The sequence below is a fragment of the Gekko japonicus genome, unplaced genomic scaffold, assembly GCF_001447785.1.
Source record: "Gekko japonicus isolate JY-2015 unplaced genomic scaffold, Gekko_japonicus_V1.1 scaffold422, whole genome shotgun sequence".
Lineage (NCBI taxonomy): Eukaryota > Metazoa > Chordata > Lepidosauria > Squamata > Gekkonidae > Gekko > Gekko japonicus.
In genome coordinates, this window is record NW_015174855.1 from 698547 (window position 1) to 717666 (window position 19120).

A 19120-nucleotide genomic window follows, 5' to 3' on the forward strand; every position below is an offset into this window, starting at 1 on the left:
TCTCCCCCCCCCCCCCCCCATGCCTGGCGGAGGCTGCTCCACACAGCCTCCGCAAGGACTTCCAGCCCCATCCAGGAGCTTCCCAGGAAAAATTGACGTCGCTGCTTCCGTTTTAACAATGCAGCAAAGTCTGTTTAATACACAAAGTCAGTCAAGTCAATTAATCACCCTATACAGTCCATTTGAAACAATGGTTTATGTTGGCACCATTCATAAGGCCTCTATAAACCACCGTTACTAGAAGAATAAAGTTGCTAGAATCCTCTTAAAATTTACTGCAGGCAGGGGGTGTGGCATAATGTCAGGGGGTGTGGCCTTATGACACACTTCCGGTGATGTCAGGGGGTGTGGCATGTGCTAATGAGTTATGCTAATGAGTCCCCCTAGCTCTTTTTCTACTAAACGACCCCTGACACTAGGTATCCATAAAACCCCCCCATAGTATAAATAACCCTGCCTCTGCCTTTTAGAGACAGAAATCAAGGCTTGAAAATTGGCAAAAATGTATTGTTGCCTGGCAACACTCACAGAGGACATTTGTTTCTTAAAGTTACCGGCATCACTTCTGGTGGGGGGGGGGGTTTAATCCCCAAATGTTTTGTTTTTTAGATTTCAGATTCTTCTGAAAACCTAGGGTTGGAAAGATCTATCTAGTCCATTCATGGCTCCACTCTCTGGATTAACTATCCACAGATTTGGCCACATTAACCATTAGATATATTCAGGGGTCATTTCGTAGAAAAAGAGCTAGGGGGACTCATTAGCATAACTCATTAGCATATGCCACACCCCCTGACATCACCGGAAGTGTGTACATGTGCCCCGCCCCCCATACCTCACCCGGGGGAACTGCGTTCCCCCGCGTTCCCCCCCGAAATGACCTTTGGATATATTGATAACAAAATCCCAGGACCCAAGGAGGGAGAAGCCAGGTAGCAATGGTCAGGTAGTAATGGTCTCAGAAAGTGACTTGCTATTTATATTGTGATTTGCTATCGATTGAAAAAAATTCTCAAAAGTAAAAATAAAGCTTACCATGAACACAAGCTTACAACAGTAAGAAAGGTGCAAAGGGGCAAGTTATTTCAAATTATCACTTAGTGATAATTTCTGTCCTTCGCCCTCCTTCTGCTTCTACTCATTTGTATATCTACCAGCTGAGTGTAATATGTCATGTACTTCAAGAAGACACGCACTAAAAGGCTTGCAGACTGCTCAACAAATCAGGAAGACATATTTATTGTGAAAATGTAATTAAACAAACACTTTTGATTTCACTACGTTTTGACCAAGACCCTTTTCTTCTGCATAACGTCAAACATGCAGTTTAAATACCTTCTCCATGTCATCCCAGTTGGTGATGATTCCGTGCTCTATGGGATATTTCAGAGTCAGGATTCCTCTCTTGCTTTGAGCCTCATCACCTACATAGCTGTCTTTCTGTCCCATTCCTACCATCACACCCTAATAAGAGAAAGAGACAAAGATGGCTCCCTCAGGCTCTGAAGTAAGCAAAGTCAAAAGCAAACAAGATGCCATATAAGCTAATTATTTTATTTTCAATCTAGATAAGAATCTGAAGTTGATGAGCTGCCTCAATCTAACAAGCATAATGCAATGCCAGACAAAATGATATATTAAATATGGATTATTAACAAACATTTCAGCAAAAACACCAGTGTGTCTTCTCTTGTGAGGGCAAATTCAGAGTCACAAATGGGGAAAGAGCCATCTAGTGACAAATATCGTACAGGGCACTTTTTCTCTACTAATTTACAGCCTGCTGCTAAACATCTTTATTCCAAAGTTTATGATTTCAGCCTTAAAGTCTAGTGATTTCAGAACAATTGAATAACTGCATATTCCGTTAATTCTGTAACAAAGCCCGGTGTCACCTTAATGCAATCTGATTGACTCACAAAGGCTTACACTGAAATAAATTGTGCTAGTTCTTCATTACTCTGGTTTTAGTCTGATGCACACTCCAATAATTACCAAACCCCAGGCAATAGGCAGCACTAGCCACCGTTACAGTATTGACAAGGGGTCATACCCCCCACAGTGATTTCCAGATCTTTCTGCAGTTTTGGGGGCTCTTTGGGATGTGAAGTTCACATTTAATTTCACTGTTATTTAGTAAGAGGAACAAATTACTTCCTGGATTCAGACCCACCTCTACAGTCAGCTGCACTTGTGCTGACAGACTTCAGGCTGCTGTAGTTTTGTCCTCACCAGTTTGTAACTTGACTAAATAAACTGACCTGAGACACTCACTCTGCTTCAGCAAAACAAGTGCTGATATATGTGCTATGCATAGATTAGTTTGACCCTGGTGGGAGGGAAAAGGGGCCAGATTCCAACAAAAGATGGCTGGCTTCCAAGATGGCTGCTCATAGTCAAGCTGAAAGTGAGTAAGACCATTGTATCCTACACTGAGGAGCCATTAACTGGATGAGCCTAGAGTAAATGGTCTGAGAATTGTGATGTTAACCATAAACTACCATGAATCAGTTCTGTTTACTCTACCAAGCAGTATCTGAAGATAACTCAATGGTCTGTGGAGGGCAACATTAGAAAAATTAGGTCTTCCTCCCCATTAACCATAATGGATCTATCCTGTTTACTCTTAGAAGCAGTAATTGAAGCAGTCATTCACCTGGTGCCTGGGACGTCCCACGATGGATGGAAAAACAGCTCTTGGAGCATCATCCCCAGCAAAGCCCGCCTTGCACAGTCCTGAGCCATTGTCACAAACCAATGCGGTGCTGTCCTCTTCTTCACACATCTTCTATACTAACTTTCTCAGACCCTCCACACAGTTAGAGTCCTACAAAGAGAAGACCAATGCAGAAAAATAAAATATTTATAGAACATTTTCTAAAAGAATAAAACGTTTCTAGAAATGTTTCCAAAACAGTAAGCAACACAGGGTTTAGCTTCATCAGAATTTAAAATGCTATTTTCTAGTCTTTATGACTATGAATAAACGCTTGAAGTTATGCAGATAATGCATACTAAAACCTTAGAAGTCAGAGGGTTGGTTGAATAAGGCTTTTTTTCAGTAATACTGTCAGAGGGTGGCATTTCAATGCCCTACACTGTGTTTCTTCTCACAGTTAGCAAAGCTAGAGAAAATATTTAAGATGACAAATTTGACTCATTTTTACATTTTGCAGGATTCATATTTTCTTGATGTATTTTTTATTTGCATGAAGTATACATTTGTCCTGCTAATTTACGTATCACCATTAATGTCATTTAACCTATTGCTCGCATCCACCTCCTTAATTCCAGACCTACACTTGAGTCCAAAGGGCTTAATGGGACATGCACCAGGATCTGACAGTGCATGTTCCTCATATAAAGATGTTCTCACACAGAAGGCCGTACAGAACCTCCAACTGAGCCTCAGATGTCAGCACCACCTCTCATCTGAAGACAAAGTGAATAGATTCTGAAGAAAAGGGGGAAACACTTTGCAACAAAATCCTTTCCACATTTATTCTGAAGTAGGACCAAGGGCATTCAGTTTTTCTCCCAAGTGAATAAGCATGGGATTACATCCTTTGAATCAGTGGAACCCATGATCTTCTTAGGGTTGCCAACCTCCAGGTGGTGACTGGAGATCTCCTGGGATTACAATTGATCTCCAGGTGAAATAGATCCATTCACCTGGATAAAATGGATGCTTTGGAAGGTGGACTGTATGGCATTATACTCTGCTGAGATCCCTCCTTTTTCCAAACCCCACCCTCCTCAGGCTCCACCCCCAAATCTCCAGGCATTTCCCAGCCCAGAGCTGGCATCCCTGGCTGAGTTCTCTGTGTTAAGGTTAGCCAGAAGGATAACCTACAGTGAAGACATGTCCAGGTGAGCAGCCATGTTGGTCTGAAGCAGTAGAGTCTAGTAGCACCTTTAAGACCAATGAGAAATGAGCAAGGTATGAACAATGAAGTTCAGGGGATTTTGCTGTGTGATCCATCTAACAAGCCAACAGTTGTTGCCAGGAAGTGTGTGCTCAACAAATGTACCTAAGCCTGCCTTCTTGATGAGGATGTACATGTTTACAATGTCTGTCACATTCACAGATGACATTTTTAGGAGCACACCTAACATAATGGGTGAGAAGTACCTCAGCACGTAGCTTTGGGAAGGCCTCTTCCTCCACCTGCCCTCCCCCACCTAACAACCCTCCCAGAGGTTCTAGGAAAACACAAGAACATGAGAATTGGTTGTAGCTCATCTGAAGCTCTTTGGTCAAAGAATCTGAAAAATAAATCTCAATTAAAGAATCATATCCTTCTACTGGAAAAGAAATGTTTGAAACGATAACTTTATCAAGGATAGTTGCTATTTTTTAATGTAAGCATTTGCTCTAAGACGCAGGAACTTCACCTAACATGAATGCCTCGAGTCTGTTCGGAACAAACCATTTCCTAATTAGGAAACAAAGTCTGTCAAAAGACTGTTTTTGGAATGGAACCGGAGAGGTCAAGGGGCTTTGCTCCAACTCAGCCGACTGAGCCAAAAAAAATCCTTGGAGCAAGGAGGGGAGGGGGGACATGGCATTTCTGTCTGAGCATGGTGAACTCCACAGGAAAGCCATATTTAGTAACAAAGCTCAGAAATTGGAGGAAATGGGAGCTTTCTTTGCTGCCAGCCGAGCTGCAATTTAAACCCCCAGGATGCTCCACAGAGCAGTGATGAGAATGCACAGTAGCTGGTTCAGCCAACCTGTAATGCACGTCTCCCCCGGGGTGATTAAGGGATGCAATTAACTGCTAATTGTCTCCTGCTCCCTGGAAGTTCTAAAACTAATTTCAGCACACCAAGCTCCCAGCACAGTATTGCCGAGGCAGGGTTGCTTAGAAATACACTTCAGTCTAATATTCCCGTTCATAGAAATACCTGGCAGTAGCTCCTTACAGAGGTATATTATGAGTGATTTCTGATATTTTTACCTAAGCTTTCAGGGAACAGTCTCCTTTTGTACCTTTTAATATCAAAATAATACTTTTTTTAAAAAAACCCTTCAAATCTACCATTCGAAAAGCGCAATTTAAAATAACAAAAGTCAACACACAAAAGAAGAAAAAGCATAACAATCAACAAGAGCAGAGTCACCAGTCCTATGTACATTTCCTCTGGAGGAAACTGCCTTAAGTTCAGTGGAACTTAGTTCTGGAAATAAAACAGGCATAGGATTGTGCCATTAACATCAACAGGTCTTACAGCCTGTGTGCTGTAGTGCTTAGAGGGCCAAACTAGGAGCTGCAAGACTGGGTTCAGATTCCCATTTGGCCCTGAAGCTCACTCGGTGGCCTTGTGCCAATGAATTTCTTGCAAACACACATACCTCGCAGGACCCTTGTGAAGATGAAATCAGGAAAACAGAACCATGCTCACTTTGAACTCCTTGGAGGAAAGGTGGGATAAAAATGTGATAGATCGGTAGCAGGTGCTAACCTATGTTATGAGAAAGGGGAAGAGTCTTTGTTCTTTTCTTTAAAATCTGAAATGAGCTCCAAGGGGAATACCACCGGTACCATGTCATTACAGAGCAGGCTCTGGGCCTACAGTGCCCTCCAGACTGAAGTGCGGTCCATGGCAGGAACTTGTGGGATTAGTCAAACAGCTAGCCAGTCATTGCTCAGCGATAACCTAAAACCAGGGATAACCTAAGACCAGAAGGTCTTAGAGTCTGTCCCCAGTGTCTCCTGTTACAAAAGGATCAGTAAGTGACGTGAAAGACCACTGCCTATAATCCCACACAGCCACCACCAGCCAGTGCACAAAACACTGATCCCGATAGGCCAACAGTCTGACCCTGTCTAAGGCAGCTTCATATGCAGAAAGGGAAGGCAGATAAGAAAGCCCTCTCAATGAGTGGTATGTAAATGAACAGTTCACAAGACACTATTTAACATTGCTAATAATAAAAAGTGTCAGTGTTATCTAACTAAATCAGCAAGTACAAAATCATATGTTGGAGAATGCGATCGTTCTTGTAGGGGACTCAGAGAGACCTCCCTCGGCACAATTCAACTTCTCTGTTTGACAGAGTGGAGCAGAAGCTCACCTGTCCCCAGTAGACAAGGGGGAGACCCGGATGGCCCAGGCTCGTCCAGTCTCAGCAACTAAGCAGGGCTGGCCCTGGTCAGTATCTGGATGGGAGGCCACTGAGGAATACTAGGGGTGCTACGCAGAATCAGGCAATGACAAACCACCTCTGAACGCCTCTTGCCTTGAAAACTCGATGGGGTTGTCATAAGTCGGCTGTGACTTGACAGCAAAAAAAAAAGAAAAAAGTTTGCATGCATGCTGCCACCCAAGGCAAAGTTAGTGACACAGAGGATGTGGTCTCCTTTCCATCATGCTAGCAACTGCTGCCAGGAAAGGGGTCCTCTCCGTGTGCCTTGTTACTAGTTTGGTGTAGTGGTTAAGTGCGTGGACTCTAATCTGGGAGAACCGGGTTTGATTCCCCACTCCTCCACTTGTAGCTGCTGGATGACCTTGGGCAAGCCATAGTCCTGTCAGGGCTCTTCTTGGAAAGAAGCTCTCTCAGCCCCACCTACCTCACAGGGTGTCTGTTGTGGGGAGGGGAAGGGAAAGGAGTTTGTATTGTGAAGAGGTCAGCATGTGGGACCACCTTGGACCAGTCACTGTCTCTCAGCCAAACCCATCTCACAGGGGTGATGTGGGGGTGGGGAAGGGAGAGAACTACCTCGTGTGCTTCTTGAAAGAAAAGTAAATGTTGTCAATACACCCATGATCTCAACTGAGCAGATCCCATGGTTCAGATTCTAGATTACATCTGTTACATTTTAGGAGAAAAGCCACAGTACCAAGTTCATTTGTGTACTAACCTGGAAATCATCTGCCCTGCTTACCTCCAGTGACTTTCCCCTATGCATCTGCACAGCACCATCACTGTACGTGGCAAATACCCAAAAGCAAGGCAAAACATCTGCTCTGCAAAGTTCACATAGTTCCTCTCCTGCTCTGAAGCCAGAAATAAATGCAGCTCTTACTCCTTAATAGTGCAAACCAGGAATCAACCAATCAATAGACCTTTAATGGCATATAACTCTTACTCCTTAATAGTGCAAACCAGAAGCTAAAATGACAAGTGCCCAATCCGGCAGTCTAGTTTAGACTAAGGTGGGTTTGAAGAGAACCTGTTGAAATACTTAAGTAGGGGGGGGGAGATTAAGTGTGCAATGCAGACGTTAATTGACGCAAGGACAGATGCACTGCATCTAAAGCAAAAGGGAACACTGGGAACAAATCTAAGCCAAAGCCTGGAGCGAAAGAACAGTGCCCAGCAAAGATCGCTCTGGATGGTGCTTTGATGGCAGAGTGACACAGGAGGAATACATCAACAGAAACAGGCCAGTCCCAGATTCCAGCTCTACATGTCATAGCCTGTAAACATTATAACCACTTGCCTTTTGCACATTAAATCCAAAACGTAGGAGAAAAGACAGAAGGAACAACCAAGCCAAAGTTAAGCCCCATTGATTCCAGTGCTTCATGTGTCCCACTACAATCAATGACACTTTTTAAAAGAGCTGGGCATGCCAAAAGCTTGTTTGGGCACCTAAAAGGGGGGAAAAACCCACAAACCTGTGCACCCTAGCTTGGGTCTAAGTCCCACTGAGATTGGTGAGATTTACAGGACAATCCTAAGAACACTCGCCTGGGAGTAAGCCCAAATGAATACAGGTGAAAAGAATGCTGAGGAGACCTGTTTAGATTTGTTCTTATTGTCCGGAGCATTTGGTGGCAGGACTGCAACCAAGCCAAAGTTAAGCCCCATTGATTTCAGTGCTTCATGTGTCCCATTACAATCAATGACACTTTTTAAAAGAGCCGAGCATGCGAAAAGCTTGTTTGGGCACCTAAAAGTGGGGGGGGGGACCGCAAACCTGTGCACCCTAGCTTGGGTCTAAGTCCCACTGAGATTGGTGAGATTTACAGGACAATCCTAAGAACACTTGCCTGGGAGTAAGCCCAAATGAATACAGGTGAAAAGAATGCTGAGGAGACCTGTTTAGATTTGTTCTTATTGTCCGGAGCATTTGGTGGCAGGACTGCAGCCTACAAATGCATGCCATGCACCATTGAAGTAAATGGCAAGTGCTGAACATTTACACAGCACAGTCCTCCTAGGCAGAGTTACTGGGCTTAGTAACAGAAATCAGTGGGCTTAGACTGGAGTTAACTCTGCCTAGGACTGCACTGGTAGTCATTCCTTGCGTCATGAGGTTTCACAGGCAGTGACACACATTTTATACAACAAGGAAAAGATGTCTTGTTTAAACCATCCCAGCGACTCCCGAGAGAGCTCAGCCAACCCCCTTTTTGGTTCCCTGCCCACTTACCCTGTCAGTGCTTGGCTGGGGAGAGCTGCTCTGGGACGGTGCAGTGGGAAACTGAAAGTTCCCGGGTTTTATAGCTCCTTTGCCTGTTCCCCTCCCATCAGCTTCCCAAACAAGGAGCAAAGCCAGGCTCCATCCCCATCCCTCTGTCAAACAGAACCATATAGGGCCTTCTGCACAAAACCCTCTGATCCGGGTGGCCAAGACGTCCCTGGGTGTCTCCCACTTGTGCATTCCATTCTGCCGTTTGCAGCCCAGGAGGAGGCTTCAGCTGCATTGAATATAAACATGAGTTGCATGGCAGGAGAGCCACTGAGAGACTGCTGGGGCAGGCGGCTCCCGGGAAGGAGCCCATGCTCCAGCAACATGCCCCATGCTGTGCTTGTTACACATATGCCAGTCAGCAGACACTCTTGCCTTGACGAGCAATAGTCCCCAGAGTCTGCATGTGCTCTGGGAAAGGAAGCCAAAGGCTGCTCTCTCATAAATGCGGTCTCAGGGGTAGGGTTGCCAGCTCCAGGTTGGGAAATACCTGGAGATTTTGGGGGGGGTAGAACCTCAGGAGGACGGGGGTTGGGGAGGGACTGCAATAGGGTCTAATGCCATAGAGTCCAGCTTGCAAAGTGGCCGTTTTCTCTGGGTAAATTGATCTCTGCCACTTGGAGATCACTTGTAATCCCAGGAGATCTCCAGGCTCCACCTGGAAGTTGGCAACCCTACTCAAGGGTTGATCTTTATATATACAATAGTTATATGAAATAAGTGACCTTAAAGCATTTCTGTTTACTTTTTGCTTGCGCACGAGTGCAATAGTCAACATAGCCTGGTAGTTAAAGATCCCCACTTGCTTTGAAACTTATTGAACAAATTACTTTGGGTCAGCCTCTCTCTTTCTCTCTCAGCCTAATCTACTTTAAAGGATTGTTGTAAGGATAAAATGGAGGGCCAGAAAACCCCGAGCTCCTTGGAGGTGATAAAAATGCACTAAATGAATATTAGGAAAATGTCCCCTATCGTAATTCGGGGGCCCAGAATGGGTAGCAGCCTATGAACCACCAGGCACCAGCACAAGCCATTGCAAACAACAGGCAGGGTAATAAAAGAGGCGTGTGCGAGGGGTGGGTTGAAAAAGCATAACAAGAACAATTTGCACTCGGGTGTAATCCTGTCCAGCCCGGCCCTGGATAGCCCAGGCTCACCTGATCTCATCAGTTCTCAGAAGCTAAGAAGGGTTGACCCTGGCTAATATTTGGATGGGAGACCTCCAAGGAATGCCAGGGTTGTGAAGCAGGCGACAGGCAGTGGCAAACCCACCTCTGAATGTCTCTTGCCCTGAAAACCCTACGAGGTGACCGTAAGTCAGCTGTGACTTGATGGCCAAATATATATATATATATACACCCTGTCCGCACTTGAATTATCCCGCTCTAATGTGCATTCCAGCTGGACGCTGCTCCCCTCTTCATTTCTGCAAAATGTAAAAAATGTTATCATGTGCTACTGAAATAACATTTCTCCTTGGCGAATCCAGGCTGCAGGGTACTGAAGTGTTCTCACGCTGCATTCCCCTCACAGGGTGCTGCTCCCATAAGACTGAGGGCCTCCTGGGTGCTATTATCCCATATCACCATCTTAACACAACTCTACAGAAATAAGAAAAGTCCTGGTGGAGAGTTGCCAACCTCCAGGTGGGGCCCAGAGTTCTCCCAGAATAACAAGTTATCTCCCGACTACACAGATCAGTTACCAGTGGAGAAAATGGCAGCTCTGGAGGGTGGACTCTGCGGCATCACATCTCTGCTGAGGTCCCTCCACCCCCTAAAATCCATCTTCCCCAGGTTCCGGCCCCAAATCTCCAGGAATTTCTCAGCCAGGAGGTGGCAACTCTAATCATTCTTCTTCTCAGAGTGGCCCAGCCAGATGCCTCCAGGAGGCCCACCAGTGGAGTGGGGACACAACAGCCACACCTGGCAGTTCTCCTACAGCAACCGGTATTCAAAGGTGCACGGCCTCTGAACATGGAAGTTTCATTTAATCATCATAGCTAAGTTGGGTGCCACTTATCAGGGCCATATCTCACTTGTTTCTTGTTTGCCTAGTTGCTCCTGGGCCCAATTCAAAGTGGCCCAATTTAAAGTCCAAAAGGACTGGGGGCAAGGTATTTAAAGGGCCACTTCTGCCCATGTGAACCTGCTGGCAACAAAAGTCATCTTTGTAGGATTTGCTCTGGGTGCCTTGATTGCAGAGCTAATGTGGATGTCAACCCAGGAATGAGACTTTTGTGTGTTATCACACAGTTGTGGAATCTCCCCGCAACCTTTTACTTGACAGGTGCCAAGATGAAACCTTATTTGCCCAGACTTTGGGGTAAGGGGTGGGGCTTTGGACAGCTGCGTAGGAACTTGTGTACCAAGGTTGCCAACTGCCAGGTGGGGCCTGGAGATCTCCCAGAATTACAACTGATCTCCAGATAGGGATGCAAGCCTCCAGGTGGGACCTGGAGACCCCCCGGAATTCCAGTTCATCTCCAGACTACAGAGATCAGTTCCCCTGGAGAAAAAGGCTGCTTTGGAGGGTGGGCTCTAGGGCACTGTACCCCACTGAGGCTCCTGTCCTCCCCAGGCTTCATCCTCAAATCTCCAGGGGTTTCCCCACTTGGATCTGGCAATCCTACCCCTCATCCTCCACCTGTGTCCAGCCCTCTCTCCAGGTGACAGGGGCCAGTTCATTCCCCTGGAGAAAATGGCTGCTTTACAGGGTGGACTCTATGGCATTATACCCTTCCCTGAACTCTACCTTCCACAAGTTCTACCCCCCAAATCTCCTGAAATCCCAACCCACAGCTGGCAGCTCTACTGTGTACCTTCAGCCTCTGAGAAAAACTGCACAAATGCAAGTTTAGCAGGTTGAGGAATAAAGGCCTGTCTTGCTGTGAGCTGTTCTTCATGCTGTCTAGCCATTTTTATCCTGCCTATCCTCCAAAGAGCTCAGGTTTCCAGACCAGATTCAAGGGTAAGCCTGCATAAAGCGAGTTACAGTCATCTAACCTGGAAATGACCATTGCATGGGTCACTGTAGCCAGGTCCTGGGAGGAGAGAGAAGGAACCAGTTGCCTAATCTGCCAAAGATAATAAAAGGCAGACCTGGCAACAGTGGTGACCTGGGCCTCCATAGAAAGCAAGGCATCCAGGATCACCCTTAAGCTCCTCACCCTTGATGCCGGCACCAATGATGCCCCGTCCAGGGTCGGGAGCCTGATTCCCAAGCCCTCCTCCTCCCTCCCTCAGGCACAGGACCTCCGTCTTCATTGGATTAAGTTTCAGCCAACTGTGCTGTAACCACCCAGCCATGGCCTCCAAAGCCCTGTCCAAATTATCTGGGGTGGCGTCTGAGTAGCTGTCCATCAACAGATAGAGCTGCGTGTCATCAACATACTGGTGACAGCCCAGCCCAAACCTCCGTACCAACTGGGCGAGGGGGCACATGTAGATGCTAAACAACATTGGCAAGAGGATAGCCCCCTGTGGCACTCCACATTCCAGTGGGTATTGCAGGGAGACTGTCTCACTGAGTGCCACCCTCTGTCCCCAGCCATGGAGAAGGAGGAAAACCATTGTAAGGCAGCCCCCCCCCCCCGTATTCCTACATCAGCGAGGCGGTGGGTAATTAGAACAAACGCTGCCCTTAGGTCAAGAAGCAACAGCAGCACCAACCCAGCCCAATCCAGGTGTATCTTGAGGTCATCCGTAAAGGTGACCAGTGCCATCTCTGTCCCGTGGCCTGGAAACTGGACTGGAATGGATCCAGGGTGGATGCATCATCCAGGAAAGCCTGAAGCTGTTCAACCACTGCCCTCTCAACTACCTTGCCCAGGAACAGCAGGTTCGAAACTGGGTGGTAGTTGGCTAGGACCGCAGGGTCCAGTGATGGTTTTAAGAATGGGTGTATCACAGCCTCCTTCAATCCCCCTGGGAAAGCCCTTACGAAAAGGACAAGTTGATAATCTCTTCCAGTGGGGCCTGGACACCATACCCACCGGCCAGGATGGGCACAGGTCAAGAAGGCAAGTGGTAGGCCTCACAGCTGCTAGGATCCTGTCAACATCCTCCTGGGAGAGTTGGATGAAGTGGTCCAAAAGCATACACAAACACAGTTTGTGTACATAGAACTTTACATGTTGATTACCAAAATGAATGATCTTTATTCAGTAAGTATGATTTTTAAAGCAGCAGTCTGATATTCACTTCTGGATGAAAACATGTCTCTGCTTAAAAAGGCAAGGTAGTTGCCTGGATTCTTGCTGAATTTGCTGGCCTTGCAATAAAAAATGTCTCTTGTCTCCCTTTTGATCATAAATCATCTTTCCTTTTGCAACCAGCAGCAGGATTTCCAAACTGATCTTCTTCACTACAGCTCACTGGGAGACTTCTGAGCCGTCTTAGGAGACACGGAGCCAAGAGTCAGCGACTCTGCTAATAACTTGATTTATCGTGGCTGCCAAACCACCTACTGTGCCTGCAACATGCAAATGTGAAGTGTAAAGGGTTACGCAGCCTCTCTGACAGCTGCAGCCAGGCAAGTTAAAAAGAAAACAGGAAGTGGGAATGAACAGAAGTCACTTTGAAGTCAACTGAGCCATGTCAGGACTGCATGAACATTCTCCCTGGGAGGAGGGACACCTTTCCTTTGATGACTTTTGGACATGCAGTTTAATGACTTTTTCACTGGGCACTGTAAATAGAAAAAGAGCCAGGAAAGTGGAGAGGTGGTGAGATTTGAGTACAGTAGCACCTTAGAGGCCAACAAGACTTTCAGGGTATAAGGCTGCAAGAGTCAAAGTTCCCTTCATCAGACACAGTGCAATAGAAGTTGTTGTGTACCCAGAGAAGCCGCACACGTGGCCGGGTCCGCACATGACCATGCGAATGGCCCAAGCTTCACTTCCAGAGACGATAGCCTGAATGGATCCTAGGGTGCACCTATTGGACAGCTAGGATCCGAGAATTGACCTATGGGACTTGGGTGCACTGTAAATAATCCTATCACGGGTGTGGGTGTGTGTTTGGGTGTGGTTTGCTATGGGGATATAAGCTAGCCCCTGGCCCGGCTACTTCATCTCAAGTTCTCCTATGTACAAATAAAGTATGAGCTGAAATCACTACACTATGCATCAGTCTCAGTACTTTATAGAAGTGGAGATCTGAGTCCTTTTTACCATCATCAGAAGGCAGGAGGGGTGTTGTAAAAAATGCTTATAAAGGATGCAAAGGTGCACTGAATATTGTAGTCAACTTGATTACAGCAGAGGGGAATGCTTGGGGGAAAGGGGGTTGGTTCCACAGGGCTATCTGTACCCCTCTTTAAGGGTAAAAGGTACAAAGTTCACTACAAGAGACAGGAGATCTCTTCAGACATCACATTCACACAAACTGGGAGTCTGCCGACCATGTATATCAGGTCCCTGTGATGCACCCAACATGCACAGCCACCACTCCGTGCAGATGGGACAATGAATGTATTTTCCATGCACATACAGCATTTTATGGAAAATGCATGCATTGCTAAATTCACACAAAATGCTAAGTGAACGTGCATGTGTGAAAGCCACATGCACACTGAACATCCATGCACTGTCACACAAAATGGTGACTGCAAGTTTTGGCTGGACTGTGGGGAACATATACTCCAGAAACACGTGGCTGGTGAGCTCCCAGTTCATGTGAACATCATGTCTGAAAAGGGCTAATGAATGGAGAAGGAGCTCCATCCATGGAGTGATCCTGATCCCTCACCATGTAGCCTCACTTGGTTGATGAAATGAGAGGCAAGGTGGTCCTGACTGGCCAAGGTTTCCCAGGTGACCAGTCCAAGAAGCAATGCTCTCCCTCTAGCTCACTTTGATTGCCTTCAATGACATCATGACACTCTCTGTATGAGCGGATCAACTGAGACAGAGGAAGAGATGAGACGGTCCTGAGACATCAGCAATGGCAAGGAAAAAACAAACCAGTGGTCGCCCCAACACTGAAATTGCATCAGTTTGGATCCCCAGACTCCCTTTCCACTCATGGAAAGCACTTCTGCTCATAGATGAGGATAAGGGAAATGGTGTTCAATATGGCAAAAACAGAACACATGATGAGGGAAGGGAGTTTTCAGAATCCCAGGTTTTAGTAAAGGTAAAGGTTCCCTTGCTCGAAAGCCAGTCGAATCCGACTCTAGGGTTGCGGTGCTCATCTCCGTTTCAAAGCCGAAGAGCCAGCGCCGTCTGAAGACATTTCTGTGGTCATGTGGCCGGCATGACTAAACACCAAGGCGCACGGAACGCTGTTACCTTCCCGCCGAAGTGGTGCCTGTTTATCTACTTGCAATTTCTTGCTTTCGAACTGCTAGGTTGGCAGGAGCTGGAACTAGGGACGGAAGCTCACTCCGTCATGCGGCACACTCGGGTCTCGAACTGCTGAACTACTGACCTTCCACAGCCTACAGTTCAGCATCTTAACCAGTTGAGCCACCGCAGGTCCCAGGTTTTAGGAAGTTCCAAAAATGTGGGAAAAGAAGGAGAAAACTTTGAGTTTGCACCTGGTGAGGAAAAATCTACTGCGGAATATTTCACATAATGCGTAGAGTTAAAAATATCAATGCAGAGAATTTTACTACTGTGGAAATAGTCCTAGAGACTGGGACTTGGGTTCAAATCCCCACTCTGCCATAGAATCTTGCTGGGTGACCTTGGGCCAGTCACACACTCTCAGCCTAACCTACCTCACAGGGCTGTTGTAAGGATTAAATGGAGGAGTGGAGAACAATGTCAGCTGCTTTGGGTCCACATTGGTGAGAAAGGGGGGGGATATAAATAAAGTAAGACAAAAATAGAAGCTCCATGGAATGTTATTTACTAGGCGATGTTATTTACCTCCATGCCATGAAAAGCTTCAGCTGCCCATTCCCACACAGTAAGCCTCTGTTAAAGGGGGACATTTAAATGTAACCCTAAAGTTACTCCTGAGCAGAAATGACTTTAGAGCTTTTGAACAGAACTCACAACGCACAATGGCTGGGAGAACACAGACAGAGTACAGCACTGAGAGAGCACGGAAGTCTCATGGCTAAAATAAAGAATCTTGGCACTTTGAGAAAGAAATGCATTTACATTTATGGTTAACATTGCAGGGATTGGCTGCGAGCATTTTCAGGCATCAAGCCAAATTGTTTTTCCAGCCAAACTGAAGCTGATATGGGAAATGGGCTGGTTCTACTGTGAACAATTTCACTGATTTTATCATATTCAGGATACTTGTAATCTGATTTTATTACTCAGTTTTGCCGTTTCAGTTGTCCTGGGCTTGTTACTGAAGTGGCACCAATGAAATAGGAATTGGCCATTTTTTAATTCTATATTCTTTACAGAGCACTGGCCATGTGCAGTTCTGCAGCTTTTAATTCTTTAGATCTGTGGATAAAGTGCAGCAAAAAAGTGGCAAGATTGCATTGACATTCTTGTATTGGCAATGTTTTACATTCATGTAAAGATTACTTTTTGGTAGTACTCATTAATATGCATTAATAAGTACTACCAAAAAGTAATCTTTACATGAATGTATGCAATAAGGTTTCTTTTGTATGATGATTTACCAATGCTCAAGAGGATATGTGCCTGTCAATAAAACACAGCACAGCGCCCAGCATGAATATCATGAGTTATTTATTTATATACCATTCTTGACAAAGCAGATTGTTTCCTGCTAAACCAAACAGTTTGTCAAAGTCCATGACACTTTTTGTGTACTTAAGTACATTGTTGGGGTGAGGACATCTAGTGTTAACATCATGTAAAGGTAGGAACTATTTTGATACCGGAAAGTCCCCTCAAGTCACAGCTAATCTATGGCAACCCTGTAGGGTTTCCCACTCTTCTAATTTCCACATCTTTGAAATGCCACGTATGCATTTATAAGGTTTTTACACATCATGACCGTAAACATTTACCTTCCTGGAAGGCATTATAGAATTTGGATCCAATCCATTCTGCAAGGAAGGAATAGTGCAAGAACACACATGTTCTATTGGCTTATCCCACATTCTTTCCAATGGAGCTTCCACAAGAGAACTCCCAAAAGACCTGTGTCCCTGCAATTTAAAACATCAAAAATGGTTTGATTAAGCATACAACTTAATGTTATGAAGGTAGCTTGTTCCTTAGACTTGCTTGCTATCCCTTGCATGTTTCACTACTGTGACTAATATGCCTGTTACCACCAGAGAAGTTGGAGAGGATGCGTATTTATTTATTTAAAGAAATTTTATGCCACCTCTCCAGGAAACCTGCCTGAGGCAGCTTAAAAAATAAAACAAAATTAATACATATAATATAAAAAGTTATTAATTAGCAAACCCAGTCTGGCATAAAAACAGATAATTGAGTAGCTTAAAAATAATAGTTTTCACATTCAAAATGGATTATAAAATGGTGTTAGATCACCTCCTTAATTAAACAGAAATGTTTTGGTCTGGCACTGGAAAAAAGAGTAACACAGGTACACAGGTGAGTCTCAAGGAAAAAGGCATTCCACAAGTGAAGTGCCACTACTGAAAACGCCCTGTCTCTGGTTGCCTCCCACCTAGGGTTACCATTCCCCTGACAGGAGTGGGGGTTTACCCGCTCTTGGAGCCCCCAGTCCACCCCCAGAGAGCCCTGTTCGTGCCAACATGCTCGGTGCAATGATGTTGCACAGGGCACGTGGCAGGGGATGCTCTAGCATTTGAGAAAAAACCATAGAGTTTCCCCTCAAACACTGGAACATCCCCCCACAATGTGCCCTGTGCGATGACATCACTTCTGGGTGATGTCATTGTGGCATGCACGCTTTGCATGCACTGAAAACTCCGGAATGAGCAGAGGGACCCCTCCCCACACCAGTTGCTAGGTAAGACCTGGCAACCCTACTCCAACCTCACCTCTGAAGTCAGGGGCACAGAGCCAAACTATGTTATGGGCAGACACAGGCCTGCACAGGATAACCCGTTAGACAACAATTTGGCAATTTAAAAATTGTTGTGAGGGCCTGATCCTGATGCAATCATGTTTGCCCCCGCACACCTTTTCAAGTGTCATAATAGTCATGGCAGAGGGCTGTTTTGGCACTTGAAAAGGCGAGGAGTGGGAAAACAAGATCACATGGTGCCACCTCACAGCAGGCCCATGATCAGGCCCTCACAGAATATTTTAAACGACTAAATTCTCATCTAAAATGGTGTCAGTAGCCACAGATTGTCCTGTGCCCCATAATGTGTAGTTTGGCTCACGGAAAACAGGACTTGTGAAGCAGATCTTAACTGGTGGTCTGAACAATATGAGAGGAGGCAGTCCTTCAGGTATGCTGGCCTCAAGCTGTGTAGGGGCTTAAAGGTAAGAACCGACACTTTGAATTGGTCCTGGAAACGAATGGTCATTGCTCCATTTTGGACCAACTGAAGTTTCCAGACTGTTTTCAAAGACAGTCCCACATAGAACGTATACAGAATCTAATCTGGATGTAACCAGCACATGGATTACCACGGCCAGATCATGCTTTTCAAGGAAGGGCTGTAGTTGATAAAAAAAGCCAGGACCCAGCAGCACCCCTAAGATATGAATTTGCTCCTTAAGGGGAATACGGCCCCTCCACAACAGGCAGATTCTTCAGTCTTTGAACAGCTTTGACATTGACCAGCAGTACCTCAGGCTTGTCTGGACTGAGCTTCAGTTTATTGGCCATCATCCATTCCGTTACCATTTCCAGGCAGAGGCACTTCCAGGGATGCACATCCCCCGACACACTCCCAAAGAAGACCAACAGTTACACTGACCAAGGCTGTTTCCATCTCAAATGCAGGCCTGAATCCTAGTTAAAATGGACCTAGATAATCCACCTCCTCCAAGACCACCGGAAGCTGCAAAAAAGGAACATTAGCCCCCAGGCAGTAGCTGTTTAGGGTAGTGGGGTTCGGGAATGTCTTCTTCAGAGGGAGTCTCACAATCACATCTTTCAAGGCAGTTAGAACTACACTCTCCCACAGAGATACATTTATTACCTCGGCCACCTCAGCCTGGCTCAATGCCAATAACCATGAAGGGCAACAGTTGAGTATAGACATGGCAACCCACACACTTCCAATCAGCTCGGCCACTTCATGAGGCCTCACCACCTAAAAGTCATCCCTATGACTATGACAAGACTATGCTCGAACTAAAAGTCATCCCTTTGACTAGGGCAAGGCCATGTTCCGATGGCATCCTGAGTGATTTGGTAAAACAGCAGACATGAAGAGTGGTTCTTTGTAGGGTTTTATCAGTGCGCACGTGCACATTGGTAATGTACAGAAGTTAAAAGACAAGAATGCAGTTAAGAAAATGAAAGACGAGCCAAAGCACATGGATACAAAATTCAGAAGTTAAAAAAAGAGTCAGAAGCAAAAAGTCAAAGCATGGGAGGATTCTTCTCGCCTCAGTTCCATTTTAGAATCAAGATGGGACTTTTGCCACACATCTTCATTGGCAGTGTTCCTTTAGCTGTTCGAGAGGATGTATGATCTGATGGAGTTGGAAATAAAGAAAAAATAAAATATAATCTAATTAGATTAATGGAGATGGAAATAAAGAAAAAATAAAATATAATCTAATTAGATTAATGGAGATGGAAATAAAAATTAAAATACAATAAAAGCGGGGGGGGGGAACTGGGCAGGGGTGGTGACAG

General features: G+C 45.6%; 1 protein-coding gene across 1 annotated transcript in view; it reads right to left on the reverse strand.

The window, feature by feature from the left end:
- Positions 1–8417, reverse strand: part of ACTA2 (actin, alpha 2, smooth muscle, aorta) — an 18580-nt gene extending 10163 nt beyond the window's left edge. Inside the window, exons 1-3 of the mRNA XM_015424620.1 lie at positions 8385–8417; positions 2657–2827; positions 1336–1464 (exon numbers count right to left, since the gene is read on the reverse strand). Coding sequence (XP_015280106.1) covers positions 1336–1464; positions 2657–2785 — 258 coding nt within the window. The 5' untranslated portion in view covers positions 2786–2827; positions 8385–8417. The remainder of the gene's footprint in view (positions 1–1335; positions 1465–2656; positions 2828–8384) is intronic.
- Positions 8418–19120: the final 10703 nt, after the last annotated feature.